Raw genomic sequence first — 12,843 nt, forward strand, 5'->3', positions numbered from 1 at the left:
CTGGGATCTCTAAGCGTTGCTTCAACATCATGAATAATTTAGACTAGAAAAATCCAGCCAAACCAAATATGAATGTAAAACACTGTTTTAATTCACAGTGTAGATAACGATCTCCTTACGGAGGTATGATATATAATAAAAGCTCCTAGTTCCTCTTTGGAAAAAATATGCACACTTAAGAAAAGCAAACTTGTACACCAACTTGACAGAAAACAACATTGCTAAGAAGCTTTTAATTTGAAAGAATTTTGTAACGAAGGAAAAACAGGTATTGCATTTTTTTTTTTTTTATTGTTGCCATGTTTCATTCCTCTCCTAAATTAAGTGTTGATGAAATTTCCTTCTCGCTATTTTCCTTCTCTGTAAACTAGGTTCCTTTCAACCTCAGTCAAAATTTAATCTCCTCTGGGGAGAAATAACCCAGCACAAAGGAAGGCTAGGGCAGAAAATGTTGTAGTTTACAAGGAGATACTTTGGTCACTTGATATAATTGAGAGGGGATGTGCAGAGAGCTCGCTCTCCCTATTACTCACTTCCACTTCAAACCCTTCTGCTTTACAGGGTTTCATCTTCACGATGTTATTGAGTCCTAAAACACACCTGCTCCCACAGAGTGATGTCCTTGCTCTGCCACTAAACACTAAGTGCTTCAGCTTGTCTTTAAGGCTGTGAGAACTGTTGCTCCATTATGGCACTGTGTAAAATTTTAGAAGGCTAAATTTTTATTTCTACCTGGATGATGCCACCGTACACTTGAAAGTGGGTTAGATTTAAAAGCATGTGAGCTTTGGAGTTGTAACATTTTAAAACGCAGAGAAAAAGTGACCTCTGTGAGGGGAAATACAGTGAGCTGTAATAAAGGTGCAAGCCTCCCTCGTACATACTCTTCATTTTGGTGCTGTTTTGAAACTCTTATTGAATCTTTTTTAGGAAAAATGTGCACATGTGGATGTAAACAAGATGTTGAGATATAGATGAAAAAACTCCATCCATTCTGTCCCTTGACAATTTTATTGAACTATAATTTTTGTCCCAAAAGTTGATTCTGTTCATCTGGATGTGGGGGAGAAACATTTCTTCAGTCTCAGCTGACTGCAGGTTTCCCCAACCGTGTAAACAGTACATTTGCATAATGACTGAAACCAGCACAGCTGACTAACAATGGGCTGTGAGGTCAGTTTCATGATCGTTAATATGCAAATGACATGACCACTGATCAGTGGCCGTGAGTACCATTCACCTGCTCGATGCAGAGATGGTCTTTTAAATTTTCTCCTTGACTCCTCGTTCAAACAAGCATTCCTCTCTGTCCAGGATGTGTACATCCCCATTACTGAAAGAGTGTCCATAGACTACAGAGTCCTGGCCTGATGAATTAGCTCTTCTGTATTGTGCCATCCGCTTAGTCAAAGGTTGTTTGGGTTCCCCGATGTATAAATCCTGGCAATCCTCCTGGAACTTAACAGCGTACACTTTATTACTCTTTTTGTGTTGGGGGACCTGATCCCCAGGGTGGACCAATTTTTGGCGCAGCGTGTTTTGGGGTTTAAATGCAACAGAGACTCTGTGTTAGAGAAAATGCATTACTGTTAACAAATAGGGGATCACTGAGGGTTTTCAGTTAGGCAGCAGTTGTCCTTCTCTCCTGGTGCCTTCCCAGCTTCGATAAATGTCCAGCTTTGATAACAACATTTACTCAAGTCCTTCTTGATATGATGTTCTTTTGTTTCCCTGACAGCTGTGTCTGTGGCAATGGTGTTTGCTCTGTGCTGTAGCGTCCTGATGACATTTTAAAAAAAAGTTTGCAAATGGTGGAGCCAGCACCCATGCTCCCTGTTTCTGCTGTCTGAGATGGGAATTAAAGATCTTCCACACTAGGACTTCTACCAGACAAATTTGTGCAGCATCCACCCTTGACCTTGTCCTCCAGCCCTGCTCCTGTCTTTACCAAAGTGTCTGCAACATATGACTCCAGGTCTGCTGATATGATTACAAAATCAATCATAGATCTGTGACCTCGGTTGTCCTGCTGCCATGTGCACTTGCTTGAACATGGTGTTCATCATGGTTCAAAACTGTGGTTAGTGTAGAAGTCCAATTTTAGAGATTTTTATTCTAGAGATTGGACGGTTAATAAAGCATAGAGGGCAGTGAAGCTGTTCTGCCTGCATGGGCGGTTCCAACACCCTATCAAGACGCTTTGTTTTTGCTCTTGTTGTAGTTTGTTTTAAGCACACGCTTTAAAATCCCTCTGCCCAATACAACACTGGAAACAGAAACTCATCTAGCACCTGAAACATCGCCCTCTTCCCAACCTATTTTCTAAAAATAAAAACAGGACCATCATTTCAGTCTGTCTTATGCTGAAGACTAAACATCCCCTCCCTCCTATTTTGGCCTCAGTCTTGTCGAGGTAAAGGCCTAATGGGGTAAAATGTTGTTTCTGGAGCAAGTCCAACGAGGCCAACGCAAGCAGCTTGATGAACAGCACTGTCATAGCGAGAGCGTTAATGTGCAGGCTTTGGAGAATTATGATGAGATTAGCTCAGAGCCCAGTGGAACGCCTTGTGCCCCCGGTATTTGTTTATGTCACTTTGGATTTTAGTAAGAGAGGCGTAAGTTACTGAACGACCCTCCGGTGTGTGCGAACGTCAATAAAACAATGTTATAAGAAGTAGATCATAGAGCTGAAGGTCAAAGCCAAATTATTTAGTCCTGTATTTCATCTGCATACAGGCATGCGGAAGAATTTATAATTTGCATGGTTTATAATGTTTAGTTTGTCAGTGTGTGTGTGTCTGCATAAAATAAAACTACCTCTGTTAGCAGAGACAGACTCTTTGGCGTTTTTCTGCTCCACTCTTGTCCTCCACTCTTCCCAGCTGTCCTGGTGGGAGTACATGCATAACAGCAGACTACTCCACAGTGCAGGCATCCCATCAGAGAGCCCCTACCTGGTGGGATGGTGAGATGTGATGAAATGGAGACATCAGTGTAGCAGTGGCAGAGACACTGGAGTTTCAGCACTGAGGCTTCAGTTAGCTGGCAGCACATCTGAATTCCCCACAGTCAGAAGGGATGTAGTGGAGTGTGCACATGGAGGGGAAAAACAAATTTTACTTTGGGAACCTGGACAGAGCAAACAAAGGAGGAAAGTTAATAGATTTGCAACTGAAAATACACTTCCTCCAAGCTGTGAAATGAGAATTTTGAACAAAGAGAAGCAGTACAAACAGTGCTCAGATGTGGCACAGAGGTGACAGACAAATCATACCCAACACACTCAGATTGCACCAACATGAACCCCCCTTGCCTTCTTGTTTTGCTTGTGCTGCACTACCACACCCACCCTCATGCCACCCTCCCTACTCTCTGTTTTGCTATTGCAGATGCTGGATAAATAAGCAGGCGTTTTGCCTGCCAGTGTGCAAAATGGTCCTTATTTATCTCTACCATTAGAGAGTGGGTTCTATTATAAAGCTTTGCATTATTCAGTGAACCTGAGAGACTGATCATTATGGATTTCAGCCCTTTTCCATACCGGCCCCTGGAGTCCAGCTTGGTCTGCTGGCTCATGCACTGCCACATCTGACCTTGTGCTCAGAGCAAGCTGCAAGGAAGAATGGGTCAAAACTCCTCTTCAAAAACTGAAGAAAAGATGTAAATCTAGCTGTGAAATATCAAGTTCCATCTAAATGCTTCACTTTCAGGAAGTATAAAGTAACAGAAAAAACTAATTCCACGTGCTACAGTTTCGTAGGTTTTGGTAAGCTCAATGAAAAACTAACTGGACAGCTAGTTAAATCAGTTTTATGGGAGTTGCAGCAGAGTAAGTGGCAGGCACACAGCGAGGATGGGGGGAATCATAGCTGAACATATGGTGCTGCAGAATGGTTTAATGCGTGGGACAGGAGATGAATACTGAACAGATAAATGTGATAAGCAGTCGTCCCTTCTAGTGTAACCTCTCAGTACAGTGGGAAGAAGCAGCGTCATTAACATTAACTCTTGCACATCAAGAGCTTTTAAAGCTGCTCAATCTGCTCTCATTTGGTAAACAAGCACTGCGTCGCTGCTGGTGGCTGAAAACACTGAATGAGGCATTACTTGTTGATCCGCAGCCGCTCTCACTCTGAGCGCTAATAAGCGCTCGGTCTTTAATGTGCATGTGCTGAGATAAGGAGAATTTGTTACTCTGCTTGTCCTGCAACTCAGCAATTAGACCCTGCCATTAACCATTTGTTATATCTGCTCTTTCTCTCCTTCAGCTTGGCACCTTGCTGATTACAACGCGTTGGATCGATAATTAAACAAATTAAAGGGGACTGTTGGGTCAATTTTCATCCCACCTTAGCCGGCGGCTGCCGCGGCGTCATATAAAAGTCTGAAAAAACCTCTTGAAATGCAGCAGAGTTCAAATTAAAGGCTGCTTAAAAAGGCTGCGTTTTACGCAGAGCTCAACTACACCGATGCGACAGAGACGGAGCGGATATTTGTGTCGGAGCAGGCGGGTTGGAAAGCAAACCTGCGACTTGTGCGTTTGGACTCTTGTTTAGTTAGTCGATGGTTGTGACCCGGTGTTCTAACCAGATGTGGGAAAAGGCAGCGAGGGGCGTTCAGGTGCGAGACTGGGCTTGTTTTTACTCACACGATAGTTTCAAAATAGTGAGCTTCTACTTAAACGATGATCCTTTTATTTAATAAAAAATGTCATCAAGACCCCGAGTTTCACTTAAAATGCAAATTAAGGAGAGCCTATATAGTTGATAATAATTGTGATAACAAAGGTTAAACTCGCCTCTGTGTCTTTATGGTAAATGGTAAATGGCCTGTATTTATATAGCGCTTTACTAGTCCCTAAGGACCCCAAAGCGCTTTACATATCCAGTCATCCACCCATTCACACACACATTACACATACTAACCTCGGTCGATGCACATAACTTTTTCTTCTTTCAGTGTGCTTAGTTTCAGTAGTTTTTTTTCTGAACGACCAAACTGCCAGAATTCAATCTATCTATCCACATGAAATCATGACGATCCATGACTGATAAGTGTTCCCATTCTGGTTTTTCCCATCCAGAAATACTTTTATTGCATTGGCATTGTGTTTGGGATCATTGTCATGCTGGAAAATGAAGCTTTTCGGACGGTATTGCATGGCAGATCAAAGTCTGATGGTACTTTTTTGTGTTTATAATTCCATCCAATTTGACAAAACCCCCAAACTACTGTTTGAAATACAGCCCCAAATTAAGACAGGGCCTCCACCATGTTTAACACGTGAAACTTAGACACTCACTGTTGTTCCTTTCTCCCAAAATCTTCTGTAAATATTGATCGTGGCTCAAGAGTTGGGAGTTCGCCATGTAATCGGAAGGTTTGCCGGTTCGAGCCCCGGCTTGGACAGTCTCGGTCGTTGTGTCCTTGGACAAGACACTTCACCCGTTGCCTACTGGTGGTGGTCAGAGGACCTGGTGGCGCCAGTGTCCGGCAGCCTCGCCTCTGTCAGTGCGCCCCAGGGTGGCTTGCCATCACCAGTGTCTGAATGGGTGAATGACTGGATGTGTAAAGCGCTTTGGGGTCCTTAGGGACTAGTAAAGCACTATACAAATACAGGCTTTGAACCAAAAAAAAAAAAAATTACATTTCAATTCATTCCTCCATCAGACTTGTTCCCACAGATTTCTGTTCCATCTTGTGTGTAATTGGCCATACCTCAGCATTTTCTCCTTTTTACCCGTCTCTTAGAATGGCCTCTGGACAGCCATCCTTCCACTGAGGCTATTTCTTATGTTTCTTTAGTGAACAATAGCTTGACCATCTGCAGATCCAGATACATCTCTTAGGTCCTGTGTCAGGTGTTTGCTTGAGCTTTTTTTCTTTATGATTTTTCCTATTTGAATGAGTCGTAGGTCAGTTAAGTATCAAGTAGTTTAACAAAGAAAATTATCCTCTGAAAGTGATTAAGTAAAAGGACTGGAGTGAAAATGGGTGACAACTTGCTCAAGACCACTTTAAAAGTTATAGGTAAGTCTGGCTCTTTGGAAACAAAATGTAAAGACAGGGGGAGTGGCTCCAGATTTGTGCACAGTACTCTATCTTTGTATGTATTCATTACTTCAGTTCAGCCCTCCACACTTGGTGTGAAGAAACAAATTCGTTTCATACATGAGAACAAACCTGCTTGTGTTGCATAAATATCATTTAATTTTCTAATGCCAAAGTGGAAAGTCCCGGATGCACGTGATTGTTTTTTTAAACCCTCATCCTCACCCTGCACGTATCACTCGCGTTTTGGTATCGCAACATGATCTGTGCTAAGTGTTGCTCGCTGTGCATCTTATTTTTTCGTGTGAGAGCCGCGGGGGTGGTTACGCAACAGTCTGATTAATTATTTGGAAACATTTGACTTTCCTTTTAGCGCCTCCGCTCTTGTAGTGGTGAGATTTAACATAACTGTTATCATCACATCAGACGAGCCCAAAGCGCGTCTCTGTCAGGCTCCGAGTGGCTGCTGCGGTGCACACTTTGTTACAGTGAACAAAAAGGAAAATACACTCTGACAGCGTGTTGTTTAGGGATGTGAACAAGGCTGTTATACTTTAAAGTCACTGAAGAACCTGCACCGTGGAGTACATTTCTGGACACCAGTGGAGTTTTACGACGCCAGCGTGCATGCCAAAAAGACGGATTGGGAGAGAGGGAGGGAGAGAGGGCGGGTGAGAAAATGAGAGGTTGTGGTGGGGTCTCTAACCGTGGGACAGACTTTTCTGAAGGATGGGGAGCTGTTTTCATTTAAGGTGGACTGATAATTTTGCATTCACAAACGCGCATTGGATGAGCGTGAAGCGCAGACAGTTGTATGGTGCACAGGGTGCTGAAGTGAGTGGAGACGTGTCCTTTGTACAGCTCAGCTCAGCCTTTTAATTTCTCTGCAGTTTAACAAAATTCAATAATCTTTAACTTTGATGTCACAGTTAAGAAAGAATGCGATAATTAAAATAAAATGAGATCACTCAAAATTAAACTTAAGGCTTTAAAAGGAAAATAATATATTGTTCAATAAAAACATCCTCCGTTATATAAGTAAATGAAATGCAAAATTTGTTACTAAAATCTTATTAAGCTCTAAAGTAAAGTAAAAATGATATTTGGTCAAAAATGTGGAATAGCTTAACTTTCCAGAAAAAGATTCCTTTACCTCAAATAAAGGCATTAAAAACGGATCAGAAATTCTATTTGACTGAGTGTTGTGTTTTTTTGTTTCTTATCTTATGTTTCTACTATTAATTAATATACTGTCACCTGTTTATGTATATTCTTACTGCCCAGAAACTATAAATGTTAATGAACAAGGTTTCGAGAGTTAGAGATATTTACACATTACATATCATCACTTCATCCTTTTTTTTATTCAATAAACGGTTAAAATAGTGAAAATAATGTTTCTGTTATTTCAATCATTTCAATTTAAGATCAAATCACAACCGTGACAGAAAACTGGAGACTGGTTTTACCCTTTATTTAACGTTACGTTATTCTGAAGGTTTGTTAGCAGTAGACTGAAGACAAGTGATTGAGACTTCACGTGAAACGTTTTGCATCCCCTCCTCTTCTTCTTCCCCGATCTCATCTCACTTTGTGGTGTACACGCACTCTCTGCCACTGTAAGTGTTAGGACAGAGTGAATACGACCTTAAATAAGGGGCTGGACTCTGTGGGCTTGGCAGAACCCGCTGCCTCCCCTCAGTGATGCAGTGAATCTGCGCTGGTTTGTCCGCTATATAAGCCGCACACAGCAGCGCGAGTCTCACAGCTTCAGTGGACAGCTCCGTGGTGCTGAAATCTCGGAGACACCACTCTCTCTCACACTCAATCCCTGACGCATGACTGGAACCATGGAGGGATTCTCGTGGAAACTTTTTCTACTTTCCTGCCTGGTTGTTGTGGAGAGCCTCGGGCAAGACTTCGGACAGACGCAGTTTATTTGCACGTCAGTGCCCAAGGATATGGACTTGTGCACAGCTACGATGCAAAACAGCGGCCCGGCGGAAGACCTGAAGAGCACTATCATACAACTGCGGGAGACGGTGCTGCAGCAAAAGGAGACCATTGTGAACCAAAAGGAGACAATCAGGGAACTAACATCCAAATTGAGCCGCTGCGAGAGCCAGAGCCTCCCTGCGGCCGCAGGACCTGGCGGTCGGCGGCCGGGGTCGAAGAACACGATGGGGGATGTATCTCGGGGCACTACGGATACTCTGGCCCAGCTGGGACAGACTTTACAGACGCTCAAACAGAGACTGGAGAATCTAGAGGTAGGAAAGCAGAGCGAGTGATTTGCCGACAAGATCAAAAGTTAATTAAATAGCCTCCATAGTTAATTAGATTAAAGGATAATATTCTTTAACTCGTTGATTGTGTGTTGCTGCGGCTTTCTGCAGCTTGTACTTGGGGCCACATGTGTTTTCTAACATATTTATCTGTTTGTTGGAGAGAAGCTCCGTGTAAAGTGAAATGTTCCGCAGCCTATAAAATCAAGCGAATAGCACGTTTAAGATAAAGCTCTGCGCTTGGCAGTGAGTAGAGTAAACAGCTTCCAGGGACTTTAAAGAAAAAGAAGTCTTCCCTGTCACTTCTTTAACCCCCTCTCTGTCTCATTCTGTCCGATGCAGCAGTACAGCCGGGGGAATAACACCGTGCAAGCAAACAGCCTGAAAGACCTGCTGCAAAACAAGATAGATGACATGGAGAAGCAAGTTCTGTCCCGGGTCAACACGTTAGAGGAGACCAAATCCGGACCGAGGAATGACACCGAGCAGCGGAACAGAGTGGAGTCCACGCTCACCTCTCTGCACCACCGGATAACAGACCTGGAGAAAGGTGCGTTTGGATTTCAACGGGCACGGGACTTTAAAGCTGCTCGACCCCGTGTTGCTTTCACGGCAGTAAAACGAACCACGGCAATTTAAAAGCTGATTAGATGTAATTTAATTGTGTTTCACGCTCAAGGACGTAACGTCCCTTAGAAAACTCCCCACCCCAAACAGGTAGCAGCGGCAATGTGAAACCTTTTTACCGCAACCATCACATTGCGCACAGATATGAGAGAGTGGTGAGGGGAGCTGCATTGCTTTGCATATCTCAGGCTCTGTTTGCACTTTTGCTTCGCTGAGTTTTTGTTTTTCAAAGAATCTGAAGATCCAGCTTGTATATGAGCCTCTGCAAAGGGGATTAGTGAAACTTTGCGTCGCGCGCCTCGCACCGGCGCGTTTTGGAGCAAATATCCATGGTCGGTTCAAATTCCAACACGTGCAAACGCGCGTGCGTATGTTAGACCGAATGAGAGGGAGGAGACAGAGCCATCTTACACAAAATATCACAGGATCGCAATGGTGCAAAGAACCATGATGGAAAAGATTGTATGAAACTAGTCAGCCCTCAGCTTCTTTTGCTTTTCAAAGACTCTGTCATGTACCATAGTTTTACAAAATGTATGTAGGCGTATGGATGTTCAGCTTTCCTGTAATTTATCTCTAGACATATGAATAAAATGCTCACTACTAGTGCTTTAACTAACAGTAATCTCATCAACAGGCAAAGACACCCGACCAACAGATAAGTTCCAGATCACTTTCCCCCTGAGAACCAACTATATGTACGCCAAAGCAAAGAAGAGCCTTCCTGAGATGTACTCCTTCACCGTGTGTCTGTGGATCAAGTCCAATGCTTCGCCTGGGGTGGGCACCCCCTTCTCCTATGCAGTTCCAGGACAGGCCAATGAACTGGTGCTGATTGAGTGGGGGAACAACCCCATGGAGATTCTCATCAATGACAAGGTAATGAAAAAGCTATTATCCTGGAAGCAAAGTGAATTCACACGTTTCTCACCTTTGCAGGAAGTGTATGTAACACATCAAAATAGTAATTTACAGTTGGGGAAAGCTGCAATACTTTCTGCTTGGATGAGTCAGGGTAACCTGACAGCTTCTCTGTAACACAACAGGAGGCTGAGTTAAAATAGGTGCTGTTTGAAACAGAAGCAACCTTTTTATAGAAGACGAGGAGATATGTGATATGGGGGGAAATGATTCAGCAGGAAGGCATCACGATGTGCCGAGTCTGTCCTACCAAAGTGTGGAAGACATATTGAACAATGGAACTTACGAAATGTCTTTGCTCCAGGTTGCAAAACTGCCGTTCCTCATCAATGATGGAAAATGGCATCACCTCTGCATCACGTGGACCACCCGTGACGGGATGTGGGAGGCCTTCCAGGACGGAGTGAAGCGGGGCAGCGGGGAAAATCTGGCACCATACCACCCCATCAAACCAGAGGGTGTGCTGGTCCTGGGACAAGAGCAGGTGGATATTAATTTTTAGACATTTAATCCTACACCTGTTTGGAAATAATTCTCAACCAATTATGTGATTAAATTTGAACAAAGATTAAAAGTGGCAATATTTATGAAATGAGACCATGGGGGCACTGCAGAGGTGGTCAATTAATGCTTTCCAGTGTGTGCAAGGCATGAATTTTGATAGAGAAGCATAATTTGAGATCTATTTTACAGAGAAAACTAAGCAAGATGTATCCTCCATACTGCAATCATATTCTTAAATGAAATCCAGCTGCAGTTTTGGCTTTCTACCTGGATCAAGTATTTTCAGGAGTATGGAAGATAAAAAATGGCAAGAATTTGTAGAAAAGGAGGCATAATTTAATTCCTAAAATGGGACAAAAGATATTTCTATTTTAATTGTTTTTGTTTTAATTTTGTCTTTAGCTTGAATTAATTCCTTTTCCAACTTTATTTCCCCCCATTTTATTCATTAATGTTAGTGTAGTTTTCTCGTGTGTGTGAGCCTGCCAGTGATCAACTATATGGCAAAACTTGCCAAGCCCTCAGCCCGTTATTTGCATAATTTAACATAAGTGTCTGAAGTAAACTGAAACAAACTAACAAATAAACTGAAACTATCATTAGTTATAATAAATTAAAGGCATACATTTATTTATTTTCAAGATTACATTTGATCAATTTTCTCTCTTTCTTTTTGGATCCTGGCACTTTTTGTCCTCCATAAAGAGGATCCCACTTTAAACAAGAGTGTGTTTCTTGTACAAATTAAAGCCCCGAGTTTTTTCATCTTATAAACCTTAACTAGTCTGGATAACCTTGCAACTGTCCTGTGAAAACCCCCAAGTGAAATGCTTAACATCCCTTTGTTTCACAGGACACGCTGGGAGGAGGCTTTGATGCCACACAAGCCTTTGTTGGTGAGCTGGCAAACTTAAATATCTGGAATAAGAAACTTTCTATCACCGAGATCTATAACTTGGCAACCTGCAATAGCAAAGCATCGACTGGCGATGTGTTCTCCTGGACAGAGAGCAACATCGAAGTGTTTGGCGGAGCGACCAAATGGACCTTCGAGCCTTGCCGTTCAGCCAACTGAACTGCATCTCACCGCTGAAGAAAGGCCTATCTGTATTTCTGAGCTTTTGTCGTTCTTGTCTTCATTTGACGTTTGTTAGAGACTATCTGAGTTATAAGTAAGCTTAAATCTGGGATTTCCACCATTCTTAGGTATCCATGTTGCAAAACAACGCTTTTCATCTTGAGGAAAAAAAAAGAATCTATTTCATCTTGGAAACCTCAGTGAGAAAGTATTGCTATTATCCTTTTTCTTTCTTGGACATTCAGTTGAAAGCACATCTAAGCTTTTCGTTTGGCTTATTTCGTCTTGGACTGGCAACTGGCAATCTGCGCCTTACGTTTGGACAATTCACAATCCAAGTGAGGAATTACATAACCACTCTCGCCCCCACCCTTCCTTCAGGAGAGTGGGAGATTACGCTGTCCGTCCAATTCTTGTCAGTGTTTGGCGCTGTAAAGTGATGTCTGATGCGGTACAGCTCCCCGTGACCCCTCCCTTCCTCCCATGCCTCCCTGCCACCCTCCCTCCTCCTCCACTTTGCCCCGCCCCTCCGGAACTTGCACTGTGACTGATGAAGAGGAATGCCAGGAGAGGAGGGTACGTTGAAGGACACTGCAAAGTCAAACTGTGGTACAAGTCGATTTGTAATCATCGTTCGCTTCAAGTGTTTCTGTAAGAATGTCGTTAACTTGCCAACATTGCTAGAAGCCTGGGTGCCTTGGGCTGGTACAAATATTCAGCACATTCGGTATGTTTTCAGTTGCAAATTCAATGTTTACTGGTTTCTGTTTTTTCTTTTTCTTTTCCCCTCTGAGCTGGGTTGAGTTTCTTGTTCTTCTGGTAAACGTGATTTAATTACAGTTTGTTATCTGACATGACGTGTTTTGGCAGGTGTTTGTACTACTCTGTATTAGGAATGTTACAGTAACTGTATAGTAACAGCATGAATGAGAGAGTGCTGTGAAAGCATTGTTGAAATCTGCTTTACTATCTTCTCCGGGTCTGGGTTTTTTACTGTATTGTTATATGCTCCAAGCATGGCAAAACTGAGAGATGAAGAATTTAATTTTTGTAATAAAATTGTGATACTTAATGTCAGAGTGCATTCCTGGCTTTATGTGAACATTTCTATAGTAACAAACAACAGTAAGTGGAGTTTTTTTTTAAACCAGATAGGTGAAAAAGGAAGCGATAGTGACGGCCACAAAGCAGAAAACAAAAAGAAACTGCATGGAGTGCAGTGCAGATTAAGGTGACTGGATAAGAAAATAAGCCCTTATTGCCAGGTTTATTATTTGTGGTGTGAGGTGCAGCGCCTGCACTACGGCAGTCAGAGGGGGGAAAGTGTCTTGTCATAACAGTTCAAATAAATTCAGCCTGAACTCAAACTTTTAACTT

General features: G+C 42.6%; 1 protein-coding gene across 2 annotated transcripts; it reads left to right on the top strand.

Annotated features, from left to right (window-relative positions):
- Positions 1-7,788: 7,788 nt before the first annotated feature.
- Positions 7,789-12,519, top strand: LOC308395927 (neuronal pentraxin-1-like). Of its 2 annotated transcripts, none has more exons than XM_080880978.1 (5): positions 7,789-8,321; positions 8,682-8,886; positions 9,601-9,842; positions 10,189-10,368; positions 11,242-12,519. In XM_080880978.1, exons 1-5 carry the CDS (start codon positions 7,890-7,892, stop codon positions 11,461-11,463), a joined length of 1,281 nt encoding a protein of 426 aa, XP_080737104.1. In that variant the 5' UTR covers positions 7,789-7,889; the 3' UTR covers positions 11,464-12,519. The 2 variants fall into 2 exon arrangements, with proteins under 2 accessions (XP_080737104.1, XP_080737103.1); XM_080880977.1 differs by having other exon boundaries at positions 7,793-8,321; positions 8,679-8,886.
- Positions 12,520-12,843: the final 324 nt, after the last annotated feature.

Source organism: Rhamphochromis sp. 'chilingali' (assembly GCF_963969265.1).
Source record: "Rhamphochromis sp. 'chilingali' genome assembly, chromosome: 4".
In the NCBI taxonomy this organism is placed as follows: Eukaryota; Metazoa; Chordata; class Actinopteri; order Cichliformes; family Cichlidae; genus Rhamphochromis; species Rhamphochromis sp. 'chilingali'.

What these genes read in the sequence shown, in the direction of transcription:
- LOC308395927 (XM_080880977.1), top strand. Translation starts at nt 7,890, where the DNA reads ATGACTGGAACCATGGAGGGATTCTCGTGGAAACTTTTTCTACTTTCC. An exon ending in AGAGACTGGAGAATCTAGAG is followed by an intron (nt 8,322 to 8,678) that starts GTAGGAAAGCAG and finishes TGTCCGATGCAG; the next exon opens with CAGTACAGCCGGGGGAATAA. An exon ending in AGATTCTCATCAATGACAAG is followed by an intron (nt 9,843 to 10,188) that starts GTAATGAAAAAG and finishes TCTTTGCTCCAG; the next exon opens with GTTGCAAAACTGCCGTTCCT.